Source organism: Lycorma delicatula, chromosome 1 (assembly GCF_047948215.1).
Source record: "Lycorma delicatula isolate Av1 chromosome 1, ASM4794821v1, whole genome shotgun sequence".
Classification (NCBI taxonomy): domain Eukaryota; kingdom Metazoa; phylum Arthropoda; class Insecta; order Hemiptera; family Fulgoridae; genus Lycorma; species Lycorma delicatula.
The window spans coordinates 200,628,804-200,653,004 of NC_134455.1; the positions used below are offsets into that span (position 1 = coordinate 200,628,804).

At 29.0% G+C, this 24,201-nt stretch overlaps 1 protein-coding gene across 1 annotated transcript in view; it reads left to right on the forward strand.

Moving 5' to 3' along the window:
* Positions 1-24,201, forward strand: part of para (sodium voltage-gated channel paralytic) — a 544,951-nt gene that overhangs the window by 197,239 nt on the left and 323,511 nt on the right. Inside the window, exons 3-4 of the mRNA XM_075370553.1 lie at positions 1,042-1,251; positions 11,399-11,428. Of these exons, the coding sequence (XP_075226668.1) occupies positions 1,105-1,251; positions 11,399-11,428 (177 nt within the window). The 5' untranslated portion in view covers positions 1,042-1,104. The remainder of the gene's footprint in view (positions 1-1,041; positions 1,252-11,398; positions 11,429-24,201) is intronic.

The following is a 24,201-nucleotide window of genomic DNA, read 5'->3' on the forward strand; positions in this document are numbered from 1 at the left end:
GGTATTGGAAAGCATTCTGGTGAATTACTAAATGTTCCAAAACTATCTGTTAGATTTTAAAGGTGTTGATGTGGTTGCTCATGCTACACAAAAGGTTTGTTTGAATACAGTGAATCAGCAGTTGAAATATTGATAATGGTTGTAGTCATGATATTTGTGTGGCAATAGATGGCTTGTGGCAGAAGAGAGACCATATCTCTCTCAATGGTGTCACTGTTATCATTAGCATGGTAAGGTAACTGATTATGAATTTTTGTCTAAATACTGAGATGTGAGGAGAAGTATCAAAAAACACACAAAAAAATGTGTGAAAAAATTAACACAAAAAAAATTTCAGCTTGGAATCTCCTGTAGTTTTTGAGGAAAAGGAATAACAATTTGCTCTAAGATAGGAAAGATAGGATGGGAAAGACAGGAACTCCCTTAATTATGGGGACTCCCTTAATTTATGGTGCATAAACATCATCATTGAAGAAAATCCATGAAAAGAATATAAATGTGGCAGAGAAGAGAATAATGAGGACGTACCATGATTGACTGAGAAGACAGGATTAGAAATGATCTTTTAATAGTATTAATATGAATTTATGATGAGAAGAAATGATAATTATGTAAGAAAGCAAATGGTGGAAGTGATGTTTGAGAGAGTAAGAATAATGACAGGTCCAAAGATATAGTATAAAACAAGATTTTTAACTGATGTGAAATTTTTGTACATGAAGTCTTGAGACTGCTTCTGAAGGATTTATAAATCTCTTTTTTATCCATAGAATTTATGTATAATTACTAACACAATTTTATTAGACCTTTGTGTTAAGAAGAAGCTTTTCAAAAACGAAGTTCAGAACTGAAAGAGTGGAGAAGACTAGTGAAGAAGAATAATCTTAGATTTGCATAGAAAATCCTTAGGAAGAAAAATTGAAAATTTTTAGAAAAATTCTTAATTACCTATTTACTTATTACCTTTTTTTATTCATTGAGTTTTGTTTATATTTTTATTACATTTAATGCTTTATGAATTGTCTGTTCTGTTTTCTTAAGGTGCGCGATGGCTAGCCTCCTCGCTGGAGAGGGGGGTCGCCTCGCCCACTGTTAGCTGCCACCATGTCTATCGCCTCGGACTCCTTCTCGGAGGAAGAACGCTGTCTTTTCCGTCCGTTCACCCGTGAGTCATTGCAAGCCATCGAGGCACGCATTGCCGAGGAACATGCCAAACAGAAAGAACTGGAGAAGAAAAGAGCTGAGGGAGAGGTATGTTTTACATTCTCTATGTATGGTTTTAATTATTTTGTAGAATATTCCATTCATTGTAGACAAGATAGAAAAATAGATTTAAGTATGTGTTTCATCAACATAAAAATGTATGTTATGTAAGTATTTTTTTTAAAATTTTAAGTAACTTGGTTAATTATTTTTGTTCATTTTTTTTATAAACAACATACATTAATTTTATGTTTACTAATTTATTTATCTGGAAGTTCATATTTCCTTATTTCAAATGAAACTTTTAACAAAACTCAAAACTTATTTTTTACAAAACTCATTGAACTAAGAATTTACTACAGATTCGAGCAAATGTTTCTCAAGTATGTAAAAAAATGCACTTTTTACTATTCAAATAAATTTTCATTTTTAATATACAATTAAAAATACCATATTTTACCATTTCTGTGATGATATATTCAGTTTTTAAATTAAGTTTCTTAATTTAAACTTAAAATTTATCCTTTTTTGAATGTTTGTAGAACAATCTTTTCTAGGTTTCTGATTAAATTTAAACAAGACTATATTAAAATTCTGTTGCTTTCATCTATCTATGTTTCTGTGATAGAAAGAGTATAGGGTTCTTTATTGGTAACAATTTTCCTTATTAACTTGCAAGTTGTAGTTGAGTTTCATGTATATGTGTATGATCATGAGCCCAAAGACTGGTCTACACTATCCATTACTATTATATACTGCTGTACAGAGCCTAGGTAGAATATACCCAACCCTTTTATTTGTTAAATTATTAAATGAGTGAATTTTTATCTTTTCTTTCCTTTTCAAAAAATACAAAAAATATTTTATCACAACCTTGTGTTTACTTTTTTTTGTTTTCAGTGACAAATACTTTATGGTATTGGAATAGATTTTCCTTTGATTTATAAAGGTTAATTGTTGGTAAAAGTAAAGAAGTAGTAATATCTGAATTCATTGCATAGTCTAGAATATAAGGAATTAAGAAAAAGAAAAATTTTGGGTGCAAATATATTATGAATTAAGCTGTAATTTTTTAATTTTAATCTTGAAGTTTTTATTATATATTCAAAGATACTTTTAAAATTAATATTTAAAAAAAAAAATTATTTATGAATATTGTGTTGATTGCTATTGTGTTTACCAATTTTAGAAGAATTTACGTCATTGCCATATTCTTACTTATTCTTCTTTGAACATTTAAATCATTTTTTTTCCTAATTAATCCAAGAATATAGATTATTTTGAGTGATGTTTTCATGTAAGAAATAAAACTACTATTCAGTAGTTTTTTGGTTGGCAAAAAAAACTATTTTTTTTGCCAAAAAAATTATATAATTTTTTATTGATATAAATTAATCTATTACTTTATTCTTATTAAATTGTAAAGATAACTTGAAATATTTACTGCATAATGTTTAGTATTTGTTCTGTTGATTTTATGTAATTAAACTTACTTTTGCTGGTATTTCTCATTTTTAACATTTTTCAGATTAGTTATAGTTATATTGTCTCAGAAGAGGCTGTAGGTCTGATTACCATTCAGAAGTTTGCCCTTTCCTATCTTAACCTGTTAACGCCTGAATTAATTTTTTGTAACACTTATTTTTTATTTTAAATATCCTTTCATTATGTTATTTTCACTACAAAAATGGTGTTTATATTATTTATTGAAGCCATATGTAAAAATTAGCACGCAAATTCAGCGGATGCGCTAGCATCACTAGACGTTTATACTGCCTACCTGGGAACATGCGCAATTGCTATATGGTACCACTAGGCATTCTCATTGTCTTTGTTTAGAATCGAGTATACACAACTCTCTCATCAAGTGGAATTTTATTCATTATTATCAGTGTTTTATGAAACTTTCTGTAAACTTCTTTTTTAAAAACTTTACAAATGGTGAAATTTCCACATTTTCTCATTTGCAACAATGTCTTCATTGTTTATTGAGAGAATAAAAGAATTTGACAGAAACCAATCTCTTCTCATTGACCCGTACAAGTTCATTTCTCATATCAGAGCTTGTTTTTCAGTATCAGTGTTTTCCTGGCAATATATTGTAGCCAGATTCAATTAGTATACCAAGAAATACTTTTCTTTCTTCCTTGATAATGAAAGGCTTTGAATTATTTGTGAAAAGGCTGTAAAAACTATGTCGTGCCCCATATGTCATTGTTTGTCCACGTTCTTGAAACAATATTTTCTTTTTTTACGTGGTGGTGCTTTAGGCCTACTAGGAAGACAGGTCGTTGAAGTAATACGTCCATCATTATTGTGACTTGAACAAGCAGGAAATTATCTGAGTCATTATTGTTGACTAACAGGTATGTTATCAACAAAGTTATGTTATCTACAAAGCCAATATACTCATCGGCTCAAATTCTCTGCTAATCAGAAAAAAACTACTTCAGCTCCTCCAAGTAGCTGATCTTTACGCAAGTTTTTTATTAGTCCACCATTGTCTTCAGCTGAATCTTCATCTTCTAGTATCATCAATATTTCATTCACATTCAGAGACCAGGAAACCGCCACTGTGAATTGGTTTCACACATAATATTTTATAAAAAAAATTGATAATAAAAAAGTTATTTTGTGAATAATCTAGGAAAGATTTTCCCAGATATTTTTAAATGTTGACATTATGGTAGAAATATTTGAAAATTCACTTTACAAGGTGTATGCTGTAGTATTTGTGTTATTAAACATAGCTATGACAGCCATATATAACTGTCATTCTCATTTATGACAAGCGAAGGACATAAAAGAGCATTTGAAATAAATGTCTAAAATAATAAAAAAAAGAAAAACACTAAAATAATCAACAAAATTAACATTGGATAAATTAGCACTGTTGGCACTTAGCAATACTGCTTGCTTCCGCTATGTTTAGTTAGAGTTGATAAAATAACTATCAGGCTTATTGAAAAACTAAAATGTCTTGTGATTTTTAGGATCACTAACCAAGGTAATAACACGTTGGCAAAAAAAATTATATGAACCAACAGAGAAATTTCATTACTTACTTTGATGAATTTTCAATTATAATCAGAGTACAACATGAAATCACTAAAACAAAACATACATTCTCACTAACCGGCATTTTTTTTTTGTCTTCAGTCATTTGACTGGTTTGATGCAGCTCTCCAAGATTCCCTATCTAGTGCTAGTCGTTTCATTTCAGTATACCCTCTACATCCCTAACAATTTGTCTATCCTACATCCCTAATAATTTGTTTTACATATTCCAAACGTGGCCTGCCTACACAATTTTTTCCTTCTACCTGCCCTTCCAATATTAAAGCGACTATTCCAGGATGCCTTAGTATGTGGCCTATAAGTCTGTCTCTTCTTTTAACTATATTTTTCCAAATGCTTCTTTCTTCATCTATTTCCCGCAATACCTCTTCATTTGTCACTTTATCCACCCATCTGATTTTTAACATTCTCCTATAGCACCACATTTCAAAATCTTCTAATATTTTCTTCTGAGATACTCCGATTGTCAAAGTTTCACTTCCATGTAAAGCGACACTCCAAACATATACTTTCAAAAACTAATCGGCATATTCAAAATGTAATAATTGTTCCCTCTGTTAATAACCTTACAAAGTGCTAGAATCGTATTTTACTAACAGCATCTCTGAATTTAAGGCTTGTAGAGTACAAAGAGTGTAGGTGCTGTTTGGCACCCCTAGGCATTAACGGGTTACCCAATGGGTTGGGCTAGTGGTGAACACGTCTTCCCAAATCAGCTGATTTGGAAGTCGAGAGTTCCAGCGTTCAAGTCCTAGTAAAGCCAGCTATTTTGTACACGGACTTGAATACTAGATCATGGATACCGGTGTTCTTTGGTGGTTGGGTTTCAATTAACCACACATCTCAGGTATGGTCGAACTGAGAATGTACAAGACTATACTTCATTCACACTCATACATATCCTCATTCATCCTCTGCAGTATTATCTAAACGGTAGTTACCGGAGGCTAAACAGGAAAAACAAAGAAAGGCATTAACGGGTTAAGCCAAGGTTGTCCAAAATAGTAATTGAACCCTAGTGATGTACACCAGAAAAGTAGAAAGAACTAAGATCTAATTAAAAGAAACTGGATAACTCTAGTTTGAGTTACCTCCAACTCAGCTTGAACCTGGGTATTATAAATGACTGTTTTCTGTTTTTAGATTTTAATATTTAAAACAATTCTTAAACAGCTGAATTTTGTAAGGTATTTTTAACATATCCATATTTTGAGTATTATTCATATCTAAAATAAATTTTTGTATGTTGTTTATAAATATATTTAGCTCCCTTTTATTATATTTTATGATACTTAAAATTTGTACATGTTCTTTTCTTTTATTGCACATAATATTCTTTATTTTGTGAAAAAATAATTTTTAATTATAAAGTATAATAATTTTGTGTTATTTCCAAATAAACTAAAAGTTTTAAAGGTCCTTGTTATGAGGAAACATTTCAATATTTGAATAAATTGTGTTAAATGTGATTTACCTATATAGTAGGTCATTGATTGAGTACAGATGGCTGGTGTTTTTGCTCATTGTTAATTGAAGATATTGCAATGTTATTATAAGGTATATGTTGAAATTTTGAGATAGGGGAGGATCAGGTTAAGAATGTGTGAATAGGTAGATGAGAAATTTAATATTAATTTATTAAATAATAAATGTGGTTCATACAGTAGTATCCAAAAATAGAGTGCCTGAAATTTGTTGTTGACAATGTAATATATTGCACATTATTCTCTTGTACTTGGTTATGATTTAAGCTTCTTTAATTAGGTTTAATTTAGTAAAACAATTTGAAATGTATACTACACATAACAACATACCTTACATGCATCCCTATAGAAAACTCTAATATTAATTGCCCATTATTTAATGCTTTAATTATTTAAATATAAACCATTTAAATATTCCACTTCTTTTTTTATAGTCCCAATATTAATTAATCTTGTTCCTAACATCCCCATAATTCCAACATATAGCTTATAATAATAATAATGTTGATGATGTGTGAAAACAGAAAAATAAAGAGGCCATCTACATACTATAGTGATTTGTTCTGCTGCAAGCCAGTTGAATATTTAATATGATTTAGTCATTAAAATGATTTTAAAAATAGAAATCCTCATTTAAAATTTTTTTTTTAAGTAAGCTTTATTTGTTTCAAATTAAAATGAGTGTGAAAATATTTAATTTTTAAAAATAATATTTTACTTCATGATAATTTTTGCAATTACAGTAATTTTAATACTGACAGATCTAGTTTATCAGTCTTGTCACATAACTGAACATGTTTATTCAAATTATATTTTTTTAGTAAAAAACCATTATTTGTTCTACATTCATATTTTGTAATCTATCCAACCAAGTTTTACCTTTTTTAGTTATGTGTATATCAGTATAATAGTGATATATTTGTGTAAGGTTATATGGTACTAGCTAGTATTTAAACAAATTTGTTTTTTTTGCCATCTATTTTTAGTTACCATATTTTTTTTTATTTGCTCCAATGGAGGTAAAAAAAGGTTACTGAAATTGGTTGGCTAGAAAGAGAAATTGTAATAATAGCATCAAATGATAACAATTTTTCCCCCTTTTTTTATTGAAAATGATTTTTTCCACACTTTATGAACCATAGCATCACTGCTAAAGAATCTACAAACGTGAAATAAATTTCAATTTGATGTACATTAGAAGTCTGTATTCTTTTATAGAATTTACTTCATAATGAATACAAAACATTCTAAATATATTTATTTTTTACCTTGATGGATTTAATTTTTTTTTTGCTTTTCATCTTTGACCTCTTGAGCAATTCTTGTTTGTATTGTTTAAAATTCATGCAAATTATTTAATTATATTACTCATACATAATATGCGTTGGCTGGCATTGCTACTTGAGCATATTATGTGTTTTATTAAAGATATGCATGAAAATGCTGCTGATTGGAAACACATTACAAATGAAATAACATACAAATAAGAAATGCTTTAAGATGAGTCTGGAGTTAATTGAAAGACTTCTCAAGTTTATTATAAGCCTTAATAGAGCCCTTTTTGGTAGCAATATCAAAATTATTATTTATTAATATCTCTTTTTAATGAGGCAGAAAATCAGTAAATTTATTTTTAGTCTTTATTTTTATGTTAAAGACAATTATAATTTAAAGAAATGCTCTAAAGGTATTCTCAATTATTTTAATGGGTGAGTCCTACATAAGCAGTTCAATTGGCATAAATTGTTGCATTAATGGGAAATGCCATACCTAGGAACATGCAAACCTGACCCTTTGATAAATTACATTTTTTAAATGTTGACTTTGATGTAGTTGTAAATATGTATTTTTAAGATAAATGGTTTTTATTTTTAATTTATGGGGTTTTTACAACTTTCTATCTTACTTATATTTTTTCTGTAAACTTGTGTTCAATTTATTTATTTTATTTTCTTAGAAAAAAAAAATTGTCTCAAATATCCTTCTCCAGTAGTTTCTATAAGTTGCTTCAAAAATATCAATTACATTAAATCTCAAAGATTTGCCTGCATAGGTTGAGTGATTACAATCTACTGATTGTAATTAGGTAAATTTAAAAAATTCTCTCCATCGTTTTTGAACTTACATTAATAAATTTTGTTACTAAAGTTTTCAGTACACATAAACTTATTATAATTTTCAGATTGTTATTATATATCAGTTAAAAATACTTGATTCATCATAATTTATTCCTCAATGTCAGGACTTGTGTTTCTTGATTATTGATTTTCTCAGTAAACAAATCACCTTCCAATTAGATGAAATAGCATAGGAAGTTCTTTTGGATTGTTGCAAGGAAAAGTAGATAAAACACAAAATTAAACATTCTTTCTAACTTTGGCTGTAGGAACTTAATCAATTCTAGGATATTAGGATCAATCCTGTTAGCAGACTTAAAGACTTAGCCAGTGGTATAATAACTTACATTCACACACAAATGGCCAAATCTCAAAATTAAGTTTGCAGTACACCAAGTGATAATGTTTTGCAATTAGCAAAGCACTGAGAGAAAGAATCTTTACAACACCTGACAGTCAACAACATAATTTATTAGTTCCAGATTTTTTTGTTTTAAATTTTAGGAATATTAGATGGAACTTCGCCCAGAACTGTTTTTTTCTGATCAAGTTATGCAGCACTTAAAAAAACAACTTTTTTTAAAAATAAACATTTAGTCTCTAAAAATGTATCTATTATCCAAAATTAGTATGATTTATTTTTTTAAATGTAACACAAAAATAAGCTGCAGATAGAATTACTTTGCTGATAATATCTAAAAAAAAAAGAAATAAAAAAAATTGTGTGATAAGTTATGATAATTTATTGAGTAATAGCGATTATTTTATAATTTATGAGTAATTCATATGAGTAATAACAATTATTTCAAATGATTACCTTTTGAGCATTTTTCTCAGTTCAATTTTTTTTATCAGAATACTAGCGATCATATTTACATATTTGTTTTACCATGTTAAGTTTTTATATAAGTAGTGTTTGTGTTTTTGATTTCTTTGTACAGATTTGTGCATTTATTAAGATTTTTTTCAAAATTAATAGAAAAGTATGAACCTTTATTATTTTAAAAATTTGATATCCTTTAGGAGTATATTTTTGCACTACCTTCATAAGGAATTTAAATTACTCCTTAATATAAATAGTTATAAATAGAATAAATTATTTAACCCTTTCATTGTAGTATTTCTTAGTTTGCTAATGGTTGATTTTCATTATAAATAAAATAAATATTCTATTTTTTAGACTACATGATTACTTCTTTAAGTTGATTTTATTGTTTACATATTATTTATTGAATATACAATTTTTTTCATTGTTAATACACAGATTTATTTTTTTTATTCATATTTGTTTTTAATTTATTTCACTTCTTACAGAAAAATCTTATTGCAAACAACCCCTCAAATCTGCTGATTTATTAGTGTAATTTTTTAAAACATTTTATTTAATTTAGAAAGGCATCTTGGTCTTTCATCCAGGTGTCTTGGGTTTGAATCCCATTTTTCATACACTACAAAATTCCATTTCCATATTCCCAAGTACATGCTACAAAAGCTTTTGTGGTGAATTAATTAAAAAAAAGAATGTTTTCATAAGAGAAAGACAATCATTCTTTTTTTCTTTTTGTTCTATTTGTCCCAATTTTTTCTTATGATCTGACCCATGTGTCCATAACTGAACTACAAGAGGCACTACTCAAGAGTTGCTTATGTGAGAGTAATCATTTAACCACACAGCTTCTTTTCATAAACACAATAGAGGTTTCATTATTTATAGGACTGAATATCAGCTGTATTTCTGTGAGGTCCATGCTGATGTATGAATGCAATGGAAAACTGCTACATTCCTCACCTTTCCAAATAAGCCTATATGTTATGCAAGTTATTGTTTAAATTGGCATGCTATTTTTAGGTGTGACTTATGTCTCATGTCAGGTTTCTTATAATTATTTGGTTGTCATCTAAACACAAACACACACACACACACACACACACACACACACACACACACACACACACACACACACACACACACACACACACACACACACACACACACACACACACACACACACACACACACACACACACACACACACACACCTGATGGGCTAAATCTGTTTATGCTTTTTGTTTATTAATTACTGGAAATAGAATGAGTACTAATATTTTTACCTTTTATTTTGTTATCGTAATAAAAGAGGGTCCTGCTTTTATTATGATACAGCCCCAAGGAAAAATCTGGGGCAATTCATACCTGCACTAGTTTTGCCATCTTTATTTGGATAATTGTTACCAACATCCTTGACACCATATATCACTCCCATTCATTCTGCAGTGTAACATCCTTGATGTTGTCTGGGGTTAGCATGCCAAATTTTCTCAGACATGCTTCCTCGTACTGCAAGAACCTGTTTCATTTCAACACAGTGTGTTCGGGTGTCTTCCCTTCCACAATAATCACACTCAGTGGTGTCAATGCCCAGTATGCACAGGTATCCTATGGAGCAACTGCATCCGATCAGGAACTGAGTCAATTCATCCCCAGATTCCTTGGTTTGCAGTCTAGCCATCTCTGTGGGTCCATCTACGTTCATTGACTGATCCCATGCTATTATATATAACATAAGGTAAATTGTATGTAGTTCTGTTTGAATCAATAAAGCCCTAATAACATAATGGTGCTGTTTTTTATTTTGTTGGTTATGTACAGGATGATTGAAATTCAATAAGAGTAAAAAATAATTAAATTAAAAAGATTTATTGCAGTATTTTATCCTATGTAGTATCCATACCATATTTAGATTATGCACAACTAAAAGGACAGAATATCACAATGATAAGTAAGAAGTGATCTATTAAGAGATAAAGAAAATTTTGAAACAATTAAAATTTTTATATTTATTTTTTTTTTAAATTGAAAGATAAAATAAATATCAATATATACTGTTTTACTGATGTGTTAGGCAATAACTACTGATAACAACTCTACACTTACTAAAATTTTTATTAAGTAGTAAAGAGGAATTATAAAAGCCAAAATAATTATCTTTTTTTTATATAAATTTGCATGTCAGCATAATACCTGACCACATAATGATTTTATGATGAAGGGGTTAAATAATATTTTAAGGTCCAATTGTTTTGGTTATATGTTACATTTAATTTGATGTTTTTATTTACTGTAAAATTTGAGACATCCTTCATTGTCTCAATTACCTTTCTTTTTAAACTGCATTATTTTACTTTCTGATTTGTGGTGTTTACTTTATTTTGCTCGCTGTGCTGTGCCAGTATATACCTGTTCTATTGTTATAATTACTGTTATCTATTATTATACATGCACATCTACTTGTACTTCTCTATCTATCATAATTATTATTTATTTGTTGTATTGTACATCATGTCGTAGGTTTATAACATGACTGAACAGTATGATAATGTTGTAATGTAATGTAATTGGATGTTAATTCATTGAATGTAATTGTATGTATGTAACCTCTACCTTTCTTCTTTTCATCCCTTTTTCGTACTTTCTCAATACTTCTACTATTATTCTTACCACATTGAACGTTTCAGGATTTTGGACGGAAGAAAAAGAAAAAAGAAGTAAGCGATTTTGGAATGTTAAGATATAACCCTTAGTTTGTTTTTCTTCCACTGATTTTGAATTTAGCAATGCATCCTTGAACGCTTCCCACTTATATCAATTATTGTTATATTATTATTATGCCAGCCGATTCCTCACTGCCTGTAAAATCATTTCAGTTCATCTGCACTGTTATATTATACTACAGTAAATTGACCATTGATTTATCATTATTTAACATTACTGATTGCTTAAAAGAACCGATTTTGCTTTGCTTTTATGAAATTTTTTAACATAATGGCAAATCTTCAATTGCATTGTTTTATAGTTTCAAAGTATAGTTTTTAGTGTAGTGATGTGGTATGTATCATATTAATACATTAGTTTAAATATATGTATCTAATTACACAGTTCATTATTTTAATGATATATATATTAAGTTTTATTTTTGATAGTATTATTTTAATGCTGGTAGACATTTGTTTATTTAGTGTTCGATTATTGTATTGTTTTTAACAACATATCTTCAAAAATGTAATTTCTTGTTATGAAACTACTTTAAATAATGCATTAAATTATTATCTTGATAACTCATAATTTTAAGTATTAATATTTAGGAAATATATATTTATTCAGATTTAGACAGTTAGTATGTATAAAATAATGTTTTTCAATGCAATAAAAATCGGTTGAAAATATAAGTTATTTGTTAATATTCTTGAAGCAGTAATGTTTGACAGCAAAATGTCACACATGTTGTGATGGTCTAAATTGACAATTCAGATAGAAGTATTAAATTTTCTATTTTCACAGTAAAAATACAATTCGGAAAGTAAATATTGAGCTGATAGTTCCCATCAATTTACATCATCTCAAGGACAGATGTGAAGTTGTTTTAATTAAATTTATAATAATAAAAACCATACTTTTGTGCCTCGTACCTGAATATGCATTATTTAATTAAAGTACTGAGGCTTTTTGAACTTAAGTTTCCTGTTGCAGGATATCATTTAAAAATTTAGAATGATCATTTAAAACATTTGAAGCACTCTGAAGATGAACCTTATGATTCAAAAGATTTCAGTGTTGTAATTGAATAGAAAATTCAAGTAAGTGGCAGTATTAAATAAAGTGTAGTTTTTAAAATATTTTATTATAATAAAGTGTTACAGGATGCAGTTCTCAAAATTATATATATTTGTGATTGAATTTATTATGAGGCTGTATTAGAAATTTTCTTTTAACCGAGAGACTACTGGGTATTTAAATAGTTACAAAGTAAATCGCGTATAAATAATATAAAAATTATAGTATGAAATCATTTTAGTTTTAACTTCTTGAAGAAAATTCTTTAATATTTATTTACTTTTTTGCAAAAAAAGTGGGAAAGTTAATGTTTTACAATTATTTTTCTAGCAATCTTGTGATTTTTTTTATTAATCGAAACAAAAATTGCAAAAAAAGTAACTTGACTGTTTAACTGGTATACCTGTAAGTGTTCTAAATTCACTCTTTTAAATCCAGACTTTCTGTACTTTGATCTCAGAAAATAAATAACTCACTGAAAGAAATTTAATGATAAGTAATTTTACAGTAATATTAGATGGCAATAATCTTGTGTAAACTGTATTTTGATTAGTTTTAAGCCCCTACATCACTTAGAACTATTTTAGTAATCTTCAGTGATATATAAGATTTATACAACTTCAGTATCAAATGAAAACCTTACTTTAGATGTATAATTGATGTATATTATTATTATTAATAAGAAATAATATCATTTATATTTGCATTATTAAAAAATGTACTTATATTGTGTTTATTTCAGATTTATTTTAATAAAATATTGAATTTTCTCCTCTGGTCATGTTATATTGATAATAATTTATCTTAGTATATGTATTTCTTTTTTTACATATATTTCATTAATCACATTAATAGATTTTATTGCAGATGTTTCACTTTGTTTTCTAATAAAAACTCTTAGTAGTTTACTGCACTATCATATGGATGATTATTTTTGGAACTGCAACAGTAATGAGCTAAAGCACTGTTTTTTCTGTTTGTAATCATTTTCTTTCTAACAGTGCTGCTTTAAGACATTATTTGTGCACTTAAGAGTGGAAAAACATAACTTTGATCTTCATCAAGTATTTTATTAAAACATGCTATGCTTAATAAATATTTTATTGGGAAAACTGAAAATAATGTAATGCATGTAGATCAAATCAAATTTTAAATGTAAATGAGATAAATTTTAAACCATAAAAATTAAATCTTCACATAAATTCATGTTACTGATGTTGGTAATCTATACCAGCATTATATTCATTCGGATATAACTGATGTGAGTACATCTTTTTAATAATTTAATAAGAATATTATTGAATAAATTCAATAATTTTCCTCAGCTAACAATATTTTCTGATAACTAAAATAACATTGTTTAGTTATAATGTTTGATCATATTGTTCAGCATTACGCGTAGACCTCTTGTTTCCTTAACTTCTTTATTTTATGTTATAATTACAATATATGTGAGAAAATCATTTAACATTTTTCAAGTTAGGACAATAATCCTGTAACAAAAAAATAGTTTTAAAAATGTAAAATTTTATTACATTATTAATTCCATCTCCTGAATGACTCACCATTTTGATTTCTTCCCCAAGATCGCGGAAAAATATATATCAATTTTACTTTTAAATATTTCAAATTCTCTTACTTTAATATTATTGGTCTTCATCAGTGTAAGTATTATTATGTTCTTCTGTTTCTTGTCCATTTTCACAATATATCTTTATTATCAAGTTTTATCATCTAATTTTAAGTTTTAGTAGTTAGTATTCTGAGACTATCATAAATTGTTTTATATTATTTCCTTTGAATTACAGTTACTTTATTTGTTTTTATACCGTTTAACTAGTCAAAGCCAGTTAAAAATACCTTCAGTAATTTATAAATCTTAAAATTTTTATTTATATGTGATACCTGTAAACATTCCAAATAGTTCAACCATTAATAATGTTTAATCATTAAGGTCATGTCATTAAAAAAAGGAAACAATGTTATTGTTTCATGTTAATGGAAGAAATGAGAAAATAAATAATTTTATAACTAATTGAAAATGGAGGATTGCTTCAAAATGCATTATAACAGTGAGAACTATCTGGAACACACATCTGACTTTATCAATAAGTAAAAATTTTATAATTTGTAAAGTTTCAACTATGTAAGCCAGCCTCAGTAATCTTATTATAGCATCAGTGATCTTTTATCCAATAACTCTTGTTTGGAAAACTGTTACTTAAATGAATTCATCTTACATGATAAGAACTATATATTCTTTTCATGGTACATCATTCTAATTTAGAAGTTTATACAGTTAAAACCTTCTCTTATCTAAACTATGCCTTTGTTTACTTTTTTAGTAAATTTGGCATGTTTTACGTTAAAAATACATTTTTAACTATAGATTACTTTAAAATCCTTTTATTAAATTAAAAAAAAAAGAGTTGTACTTTTCTACTTTTTAATAAATTGACTAGTTTTTCAAATTATTTAACCATAAATAACCACCTAATATTTTTTAATAGATTTTTGTTATTATATTCTGTATTTCTTTTCATTTTCTATTTAAATATGTCTTTCTAATATCTACATCAATTTTCAGTTCATGTAATCTTCTTTGCATATTTCATCCTTACTTATTTATTTATCTTTGCTTTATTTCTTTCAGAATTGGTATTTTGTAATTCTTTCCTTTTTTTGGCTGAATTCCCTTTAAGAACCTTTCTACTTTGGCATGTGCTTGTTTGCTTGATGTGCTACATTGTTCTTATTAACTGACATCATACATTGTGTAGGCTAATTTAGTAATGAATTAACAATAAATGAATTGTAATTAAGTATTAGTTACAAAAATAATTAAGTGAAATTTAAGTTGTATTAGTTTTAAATTTTGTTTATGAATATGGTTTATTACGGCATGAATTTATTGTTTTAACCAAAAACTAAATTTCTTCTATTTTTAAAATATATTTTTAAAATATTTCTTATTTTCTTTAGCAGTAAATCCGAAGTGTTATAGATTATTATATAACAAAGATCTTTTTCTTTTTTGATTGTAAGTGTATTTTTCTCTTTTTATTTCAAGTTTTATTGTCTACATCTTTTCTTTTTTTGTGAACAAATATTTTATTTTCCAGAATTACTTGTCAATGGTATATTTTAAGTAATCTATAATTTAATACAGATGCAACACTGGTTTTAACTCGTATTACATATTTGTGTGGGTGTATGTGCATACTCTTGTAAGTTAAGAAATTCTAATCTTCAAATTATTAAAAATAATAATAAACTGGCATTTTTAATACTCTTTTCTCTTAATTTTATTGCTGCTCTTCAATACCTATGCAAATAATTGTACTAATGAAAAAGGATAACTTTAAAAAGTAATTGTTACATTTCAGTAGTTATAATCATTGTTACAGTTTTCTAGTTTTTATTTTAAAAGTTTTGACAGCTAAATTATATCATCGTCATTAATAAAATATTTATAATTCATGATACTTTAGAGTGTATCTAGAACAGGTAGGTGTCAGTGTGTGAGTGAATTACATTTTCTTGTTGGAAATTATATTTGTATTTCTATTGTGAATATAACAGTGTGATATATTGTTGATGTTTACTATATATATATATATATATGATGTTTGATATGATTTAAATTTATTTGTCATGTAAATTCAAACAGAAAGTTTTTATTATAATGCATTTTTAATTTTTATAAAACAAACTAATTAACTTTTGTATCGGTTATTATGAATTTTATGTACTGATGGGACTCTATGCAGTTTAACATATACAAAAAATTTTATTTTTTCTTGAATTAGAGATTCAGTGTTTATAACGTTCTAGAATCTTTTAAAATTAACTAATGAATATGTCACAAAAATAAAAAAGCTAAATACTACTATTTTGTACGTAGTTAGGTAATTTGACTTCTGTGAAGCTCAAAATCAAAATGGTCTGAAACAAAAAAAATAATCAGTATATGGGAGTTTAGTTGGAGTTTTGATTGTTGAGGGAGGGAAAAGGAAATTACTAAAAGGAAATTTCACTATATCAATGTTTAATTGTATTAATTTTATAATGTGTAACTGAAAGTATGCTGAGTCTGCGTGTATATGAGTTAGAAGCAAGATTCATATTATTAAATAGTAGATTAAGATTGTGTTTGTTTCTACAGTAAATTAAATAAATTGTGGCTTCTGGTGTTTTTATTTTTTGTACAGTACAGCCTGTCTTAATTTCTGGTCAGTTTTGAATTGGATAAAATCATAATTTTTTCTATTAATGTAATTATGAATTTATTAGGTCTTTCATAAAATACCTTGTAATAAGACTGTTGGTTTTATGTATATCTCATTATGCACATACATCTATTCTTGTGTGTGTATATTGTATTTTTTATAATTCAAAACCAACATGAACAACCCAAGTACAGAATTACAAAGTAAATGAAGTGACACTTACCTTATTTTTTCTTTCCTTTATTCCAATAGCACTTTTGTGGGATCCCACATCATCAGTTGTATATAAATTATATAAAAAATTACTCATCAAACATAACAATTTTTTTTTTTAGAATAAAAATTAAAAGATTAAAATTATTCAAATTACTATCATATATACCTAACATGAAGTCAATTAAATAAAATAACTACATACATTTAAATATGACATCAAGTAAGAATTAAAGATTAAAATTAAATTTAAAAATAAAATAATTTGAAAATTTATACCATGGAACCTGCCAAGACAATGTTACATTACTGAATGGATTTGAATTTATTTATATTTATTCTGATTATGTCTATTTTCATCTAAAAACGTGCTGTCATCTGTTGCTGCTTTTACAGGAGTGTCAGCTTCATATTCTGTCTGAAAGTTGATCAAGTTGAAAATTCTTTTGTACTTAAAAAATCTCTCCAAAATGTCCAAACTTTTACTATTATTATTATAAGTCGAGAAGTTCCCAATGGAAGATGTTAAGCATTCATGATTCATATTTTTTACTATTATTTAAATTAAATTTCTTGATTTCCACTATTTCCAAACTTGTCTGAATATCAGATACAGAATGTTATTAATAAGGTGATCAGCAACTTTAGACAAACCCAATTTACCATTTTTATAATTTCTAATGTGTTGTAAAAATCTAGTTTTAAAAGACCTATTAGTTTTACCTATATATATACATATCTCCCTCTATGAATCATGAGACCTTGCCGATGGTAAGGGGACTTGAGTGCTCAGTGATACAGAGTAGCTGCATCGAAGGTGCAACCATATCGGAGAGGTATCTGTTGAGAGCCAGACTAAGTAATGATTCCTGAAAGAGGGCAGCAGCTCTTTCAGTAGTTGTTAAGGGCATAGGTCAGAACGACTTAAACGGCCATATCAACATCACTCAATCCTCTGAGTACTGCGCAGCTGAAAGCAATGGAAAGCTACAGCTGCTATTTTTCAAGAAAATGTAGCTCTCTGCATTTTTGTATAACAAAGATGGAGGCTCCTTCCTTGGTAAAATATGTCAGAGATAAACAAGTCCCTAGTCTCCCATTTGGATCTCCGGGTGGGGACTACTAAGGAAGAGGTCACCAGAAAATTAAAAAATAACATTCTACAAGTCGGAGTGTGGAAAGTTAGAAGTCTAAAAAAGGTTGATAGGTTACAAAATTTAAAAAGGGAAATGGATAGGATAAATGTAGATGTAGTATGAATTAGTTAGGTTCGGTGGGAAGAGGAAAACAACTTTTGGTCAGGTGATTTTAGAATAATTAACTCAGCTTCAAATAATGGGCAGGCAGGACTATGTTTCGTAATGAACAAGAAGGTAGGGAAGAGAGTAGAGTATTTCAAAATGCATAGCGATAGAATCATCATAATAAGGACAAAATCAAAACCTAAACCAACAGCGATTGTTAATGCCAATATGCCTGCAAGCACCCATGATGATGATGAGATAGAGTGTGCATACAAAGAAATTGACTAAGCAATTAAACACATAAAATGGGATGAAAATTTAATAATAGTTGGGGATTGGAATGCAAGTATTGGAAAAGGCAAGGAAGGAAATATAGTGGATGACTACAAGCTGGGCAAAAGGAATGAAAGAAGGGATCGATTTATAGAGTTTTGCACGTAGTATAATTTAGTAATTGCCAACACCTTGTTTAAAAAGTATAATAAAAGTATATACAGATGGAAAAAGCCAGGTGATACTGCAAGGTATCAGATAGATTATATCATGGTTAAGCAAAGATTTAGAAATCAACTTGTCGACTGCAATACTTACCCTGGAGCTGACTTTGATATTGACCAAAATTTAGTGATAATGAAATGTAGATTGAGGTGTAAAAACGTGAAGAAAAGGTGTCAGATGAATCAGTGGAATTTGGATAAGCTAGAAGAAGAGGAATTAAAGAAGATTTTTGAGGAGGACATCGCAAAAGGTATGAGTTAAAAAGATAAGGTAGAAAATGTAGAAGAAGAATGGGAGAATATTGAAAAGGAAATTCTTAAATCACCAGAAGTGAACTCAGGCGGAACAAGAGAACTGGTAGAAAACCTTGGATTTCAGACGATATATTGCAGCTGATGGGTGAACGTAAAAAATATAAGAATGCTAATGATGAAAAAAGTAAAAGGAACTATCGACAATTTAGAAATACTATAAACAGGAAGTGCAAACTAGTGAAAGAAGAATGGATTAAAGAAAAGAAGAAAATTGTTCAGAATTGGAAAGAGAAATGAACATTAGTAAAATAAACGGAGCACTCAAGAAAGTTAAAGAATATTTTGGTGTACATAAATTAAAATCTAATAATGTGTGAAACAAAATTGGTACACTGATTTACAATACGAAAGGCAAAGTCAATAGATAGGTGGAATATATTGAACAGTTATACGGAGGAAATGAATTAGAAAATGGTGTTATAGAGGAAGAAGAGAAAGTTGAGGAGGATGAAATGGGAGAAACAATACTGAGATCTGAATTTAAGAGAGCATTAAAAGATTTAAATGGCAGAAAGGCTCCTGGAATAGACAGAATACCTGTAGAATTACTGCGCAATGCAATTGAGGAAACGACTAATAGATTATACAAACTGTGTGTAATATTTATGAAAAAAGGAAGTTCCGTCAGACTTCAAAAAGAGTGTTATAGTCATGATACCAAAGAAAGCAGGAGCAGATAAATGTGAAAAATACAGAACAGTTAGCTTAACTAGCCGTGTATCAAAAATCTTAACTAGAATTCTGTACAGAAGAATTGAGAGGAGAGTGGAAGAAGTGGTAGAACAAGACCAGGTTAGTTTCAGGAAAAGTATAGGGATAAGGGAAGCAATTTTAGGGCCCAGGTTAATAGTAGAAGGAATATTAAAGAAAAGTAAACCAACATACTTGGCATTTATAGATGTAGAAAAGGGTTTTCGATAATGTAGACTGGATAAAAATTTTCAGCATTTAAAAACAAATTTGTGTTCAAATACAGAGATAGAAGAACAATTGCTAACATTTACAGGAACTAAACAGCTGCAGTAATAATTGAAGAACATAAGAAATAAGCTGTAATAAGAAAGGGAGTCTGACTAGGATGTTCCCTATCCCCGTTACTTTTTAATCTTTACATAGAACTAGCAGTTATGATGTTAAAGAACAATTTAGATCCTGAGTAACAGTACAAGGTGAAAAGATAAAGATGCTGCGATTTGATGATGATATAGTAATTCTAGCCGAGAGTAAAAAGGATTTAGAACAAACAATGAACGGCATAGATGAAGTCCTACACAAGAAATATCGCATGAAAATAAACAAGAACAAAACAAAAGTAATGAAATGTAGTAGAAATAACAAAGATGGACCACTGAATGTGAAAATAGGAGGAGAAAAGATTATGGAGGTAGAAGAATTTTGTTATTTAGGAAGTTGAATTACTAAAAATGGACGAAGCAGGAGCATTATAAAATGCTGAATAGCACAGGCGAAACGAGCCTTCAGTCAGAAATATAAATTGTTTACGTCAAAAATTAATTTAAACGTCAGGAAAAGACTTTCAAAAGTGTATGTTTGGAGCATAGCTTTATATGGAAGTGAAACTTGAACGATCGGAGTACCTGAGAAGAAAAGATTAGAAGCTTTTGAAATGTAGTGCTATAGGAGAATGTTAAAAATGAGATGGGTGGATAAAGTGACAAATGAAGAGGTGTTGCGGCAAATCGATGAAGAAAGAAGCATTTGGAAAAATATAGTTAAAAGAACAGATAGACTTATGGTCACATATTAAGACATCCAGGAATAATTGCTTTAATATTGGAGGGACAGGTAGAAGGAAAAAATTATGCAGGCAGGTAACGTTTGGAATACGTAATACAAATTTTTAGGGATGTAGGATGTAGAGGTACTGAAATGAAACGACTAGCACTAGGAAGGGAATCTTGAAGAGTTGCATCAAACCAGTCAAATGACTGAATACAAAAAAAATATACATATCTATGTAAAATAACAATCACACTGACTTATAAAATTCATGCAAAATTTATAAAATAAAATGCAGTGATACATATATTGTCACCAAATGGCTTCGATGACACGTGGCACTTACTAACCTTATGGTAGCCCTGAGAATCGCTGTTGTCGTCCAATGGCTTCGATGGCTCGTAATTCATAATATTGTGGTGGACCTGAAAAGGGCCGGTTTTTGCGTTAGCTCTGAAAAGAGCTGTTGTGGCCGGAGCTAGTCTCTGGTGAAGTCGGGGGAGTTGCGGCTCGTTCATTAAAATCAGACCGGGCTTTCTCTCAGCGGCAGTTGGGTCCCCACTACAGCGTGGCATTGGTGGCCCCCAGAGCTCCGCAGTGTCGGGTTGGCGTCGGTTGTCCTCCACTGGCGCGGCCGAGGAGGTTCTCCCCGAGCGATCCCACCCTGGACTGGCTCCTGCTGCTGAGTCCGCCGGCCAGGGTGATTGAAGCCCGGCAAGTTGGAGCTGAAGTGGGAAGGTAGCGCCCGCGTCCAGCGGCTCCCTCATCTGGCCAGGCCTGCTGCTTCGGCGGGGATGTTGGCATCCGCCGGGAGGTTCTACATTTTGACGGCCAGGGAACTTCTATCTTCTTCTTCTTCTTCTTCTTCTTCTTCTTCTTCTTTGTCTTCTCCATGCGGTGGTTGACTATGAATTAAAAATTTACTCTCATGCACGTTCTTTTATTGGAGCCTGAGAGTAGTGGGGCCTTATGGTGGGAGAACTGCGCTTCATCTGTGCGGCGGTAGTGATGATTGTATCAGCGCGTACGTATACTGTGTGCCAACTCACATCTGAGTTGCTACCATATTTGTCTGCTGATATTAAATTAGGCATATATGTGGTAACAATATATATATATATATATATATATATATATATATATATATAAAGTTGTGGTGTTACTAATTTTTGAAATTTTTTTGTATATATTATCAACGTAATGGTTATAATGTTTCTTTAATTGATGATATACACAAAAAACAAATTTCAAAAATTATAACAGCAGAACTCATACCTATAAATGATACACAAAAAATTGACAAGATATATTTAAAATATTTATACACTTGTAGTTGAAAATATAACTAATATTTATGATAAAAGTACATTTAAACCAGCATACAAGACAAACAATCATATAATAAAATATTTAAAAAATTACAATCACTCTGACTTGTATAATTCATGCAGAATTTATAAAATAAAATACAATGATTGTGACCATATATAGATGTATATATAGGTAAATCGAATAGATCTTTTAAAACTAGATTTTTACAACTCATAAGAAATTATAAAAATGGTAAATTAGGTATATATAATATATATATATATGATGATCCTGTGAAAGTGTTACTGGAATAAAGAAAAGAAAAAATAAGATAAGTGTCATTTCATTTACTTTGTAATTCTGTACTTGGGTTGTTCAAGTTGGTTTTCGATTATAAAAATACAATATATTGGTACAGAGGAATATGGGGGGAAAAAAATTTAATAAATAAAAAATATATATATATATAAATAATATATATATATATATGTGTGTGTGTGTGTGTGTGTGTGTGTGTAGGTGCACGCATGTGCAAAATCACACCCCCACCCCAAAAAATGTTGTTGCAGTCATCTGCTATGTTGTGACGTCACAGGTGAGCAGTAGAATTAAATAAATGAATAATATTTAAAGTGTAAAAAAGAAACTCTGTCTGGCTGGGTCTCAAACTAAATTGCCCAGTTGACTTGGTACTTGGTGCATTATATATATTATATGGCTACACCAGTCTGCCGATGGTAAAATGAAATTTGTTTTATGTAAGTTATGAAATTTCATTAGTTTAGTTAGTGCCAACCGTCTCTGGTAGTACTACCACACCTGCATGAATTACAGTATGTGTGCGCGCTTTAGTTAGAAACATTGAAATAAACAAAAAAATATTATATTTAGATAAAACCAAACAGTTTGAATGATTGATTATTTACAACCATCATAATTCGATTCTCCTTTTTGTTTTTATGTTGTTCATCTACAAGCCTTCTTTGTTGTTTTTTTTCTTTTTTACATGCTGCTTTGAAATTATTTTTTGTGGGTGTTTGTGTTGGATATCTGTATTTTTTCTAAAAATACAAATTTATGTTCCTGTATTTTTACAGAGGCAGTTTTGTTTTCTGAAAGTAGTTGATAATAATGTTTCTGGCTCTCTGTTTTTTGTCTAAAAAAAGAAAAGAAATTTTATTTCTTACTAAACTCTTGCATACAGACATCTATCTGACAATCATCTTTAATACTGAGGTGATATACAGTTTAGGTCAGTGATATCACATGACATATGACTGATGAATATGTCACATTTTATACTATGCTTTAAAAGTAAGTTTTAAAACTATAAACAAAGTCAAGCTTGCACCTATAACTTTCATTGGATAATTGTTTCAACCACTGAAAGAAATAGGTTTGAAGAAAAAATACTGAATTCTAATCATTCTAATCATTAGAATGATTTATGAACTTGTATAAAAAAAGTTCATCATAATCATTTATGAACTTGTAACTAGGGTAGATATACAGTATAAGCAGGCTTCGTTAAGATAGGTTTTTTGTTTGGTTTTTTCTGGGGTTAATGGATAACCAATTGATTTTTTCCAAGCTGAGATAACCAGTTTCTTTAAACTGTTTATACTATGTAAATATTGAATTGCCCTTGGATAGTTTCTAATCAAACTTTGCAAGTTGCAGAGCAATTATGAACTTAACTGTGAAATTCCTACAATCTAAATCCTTCTTTACATGCATAATATTTGTTGTAATAACTTCACACTATCATAGCCCATGACAGGCATAAGAACAACAGCAAATCAGGATGTACATGAATGAAACATTTACAGTTTTTCCATACTGTTGTTTATTTATGGATAAGTCAAGTAATTTTATTTGCAGTAAATTTTTGTAGCCTCCAAGAACATTATTAGATATCTTATATAAATGAGGTGTGTAAATAAAGTAATGAGACTAGTTTTTTTTGGCAGCCAAAGTGGCAACACTGTAAAGTTACTAGTAAACATATGGTTACATGAACAGCTGATTTATATTAGGTATTAATATTTTTAGTCTATTGTTGCCAAGTGAGATGTAAACAAAATTTTTGTGAAATGAGCTTTTGTTGTGCATTACAAAAGTGAGTGATACTAATTATGAGCAATATTGTGCAATCAAG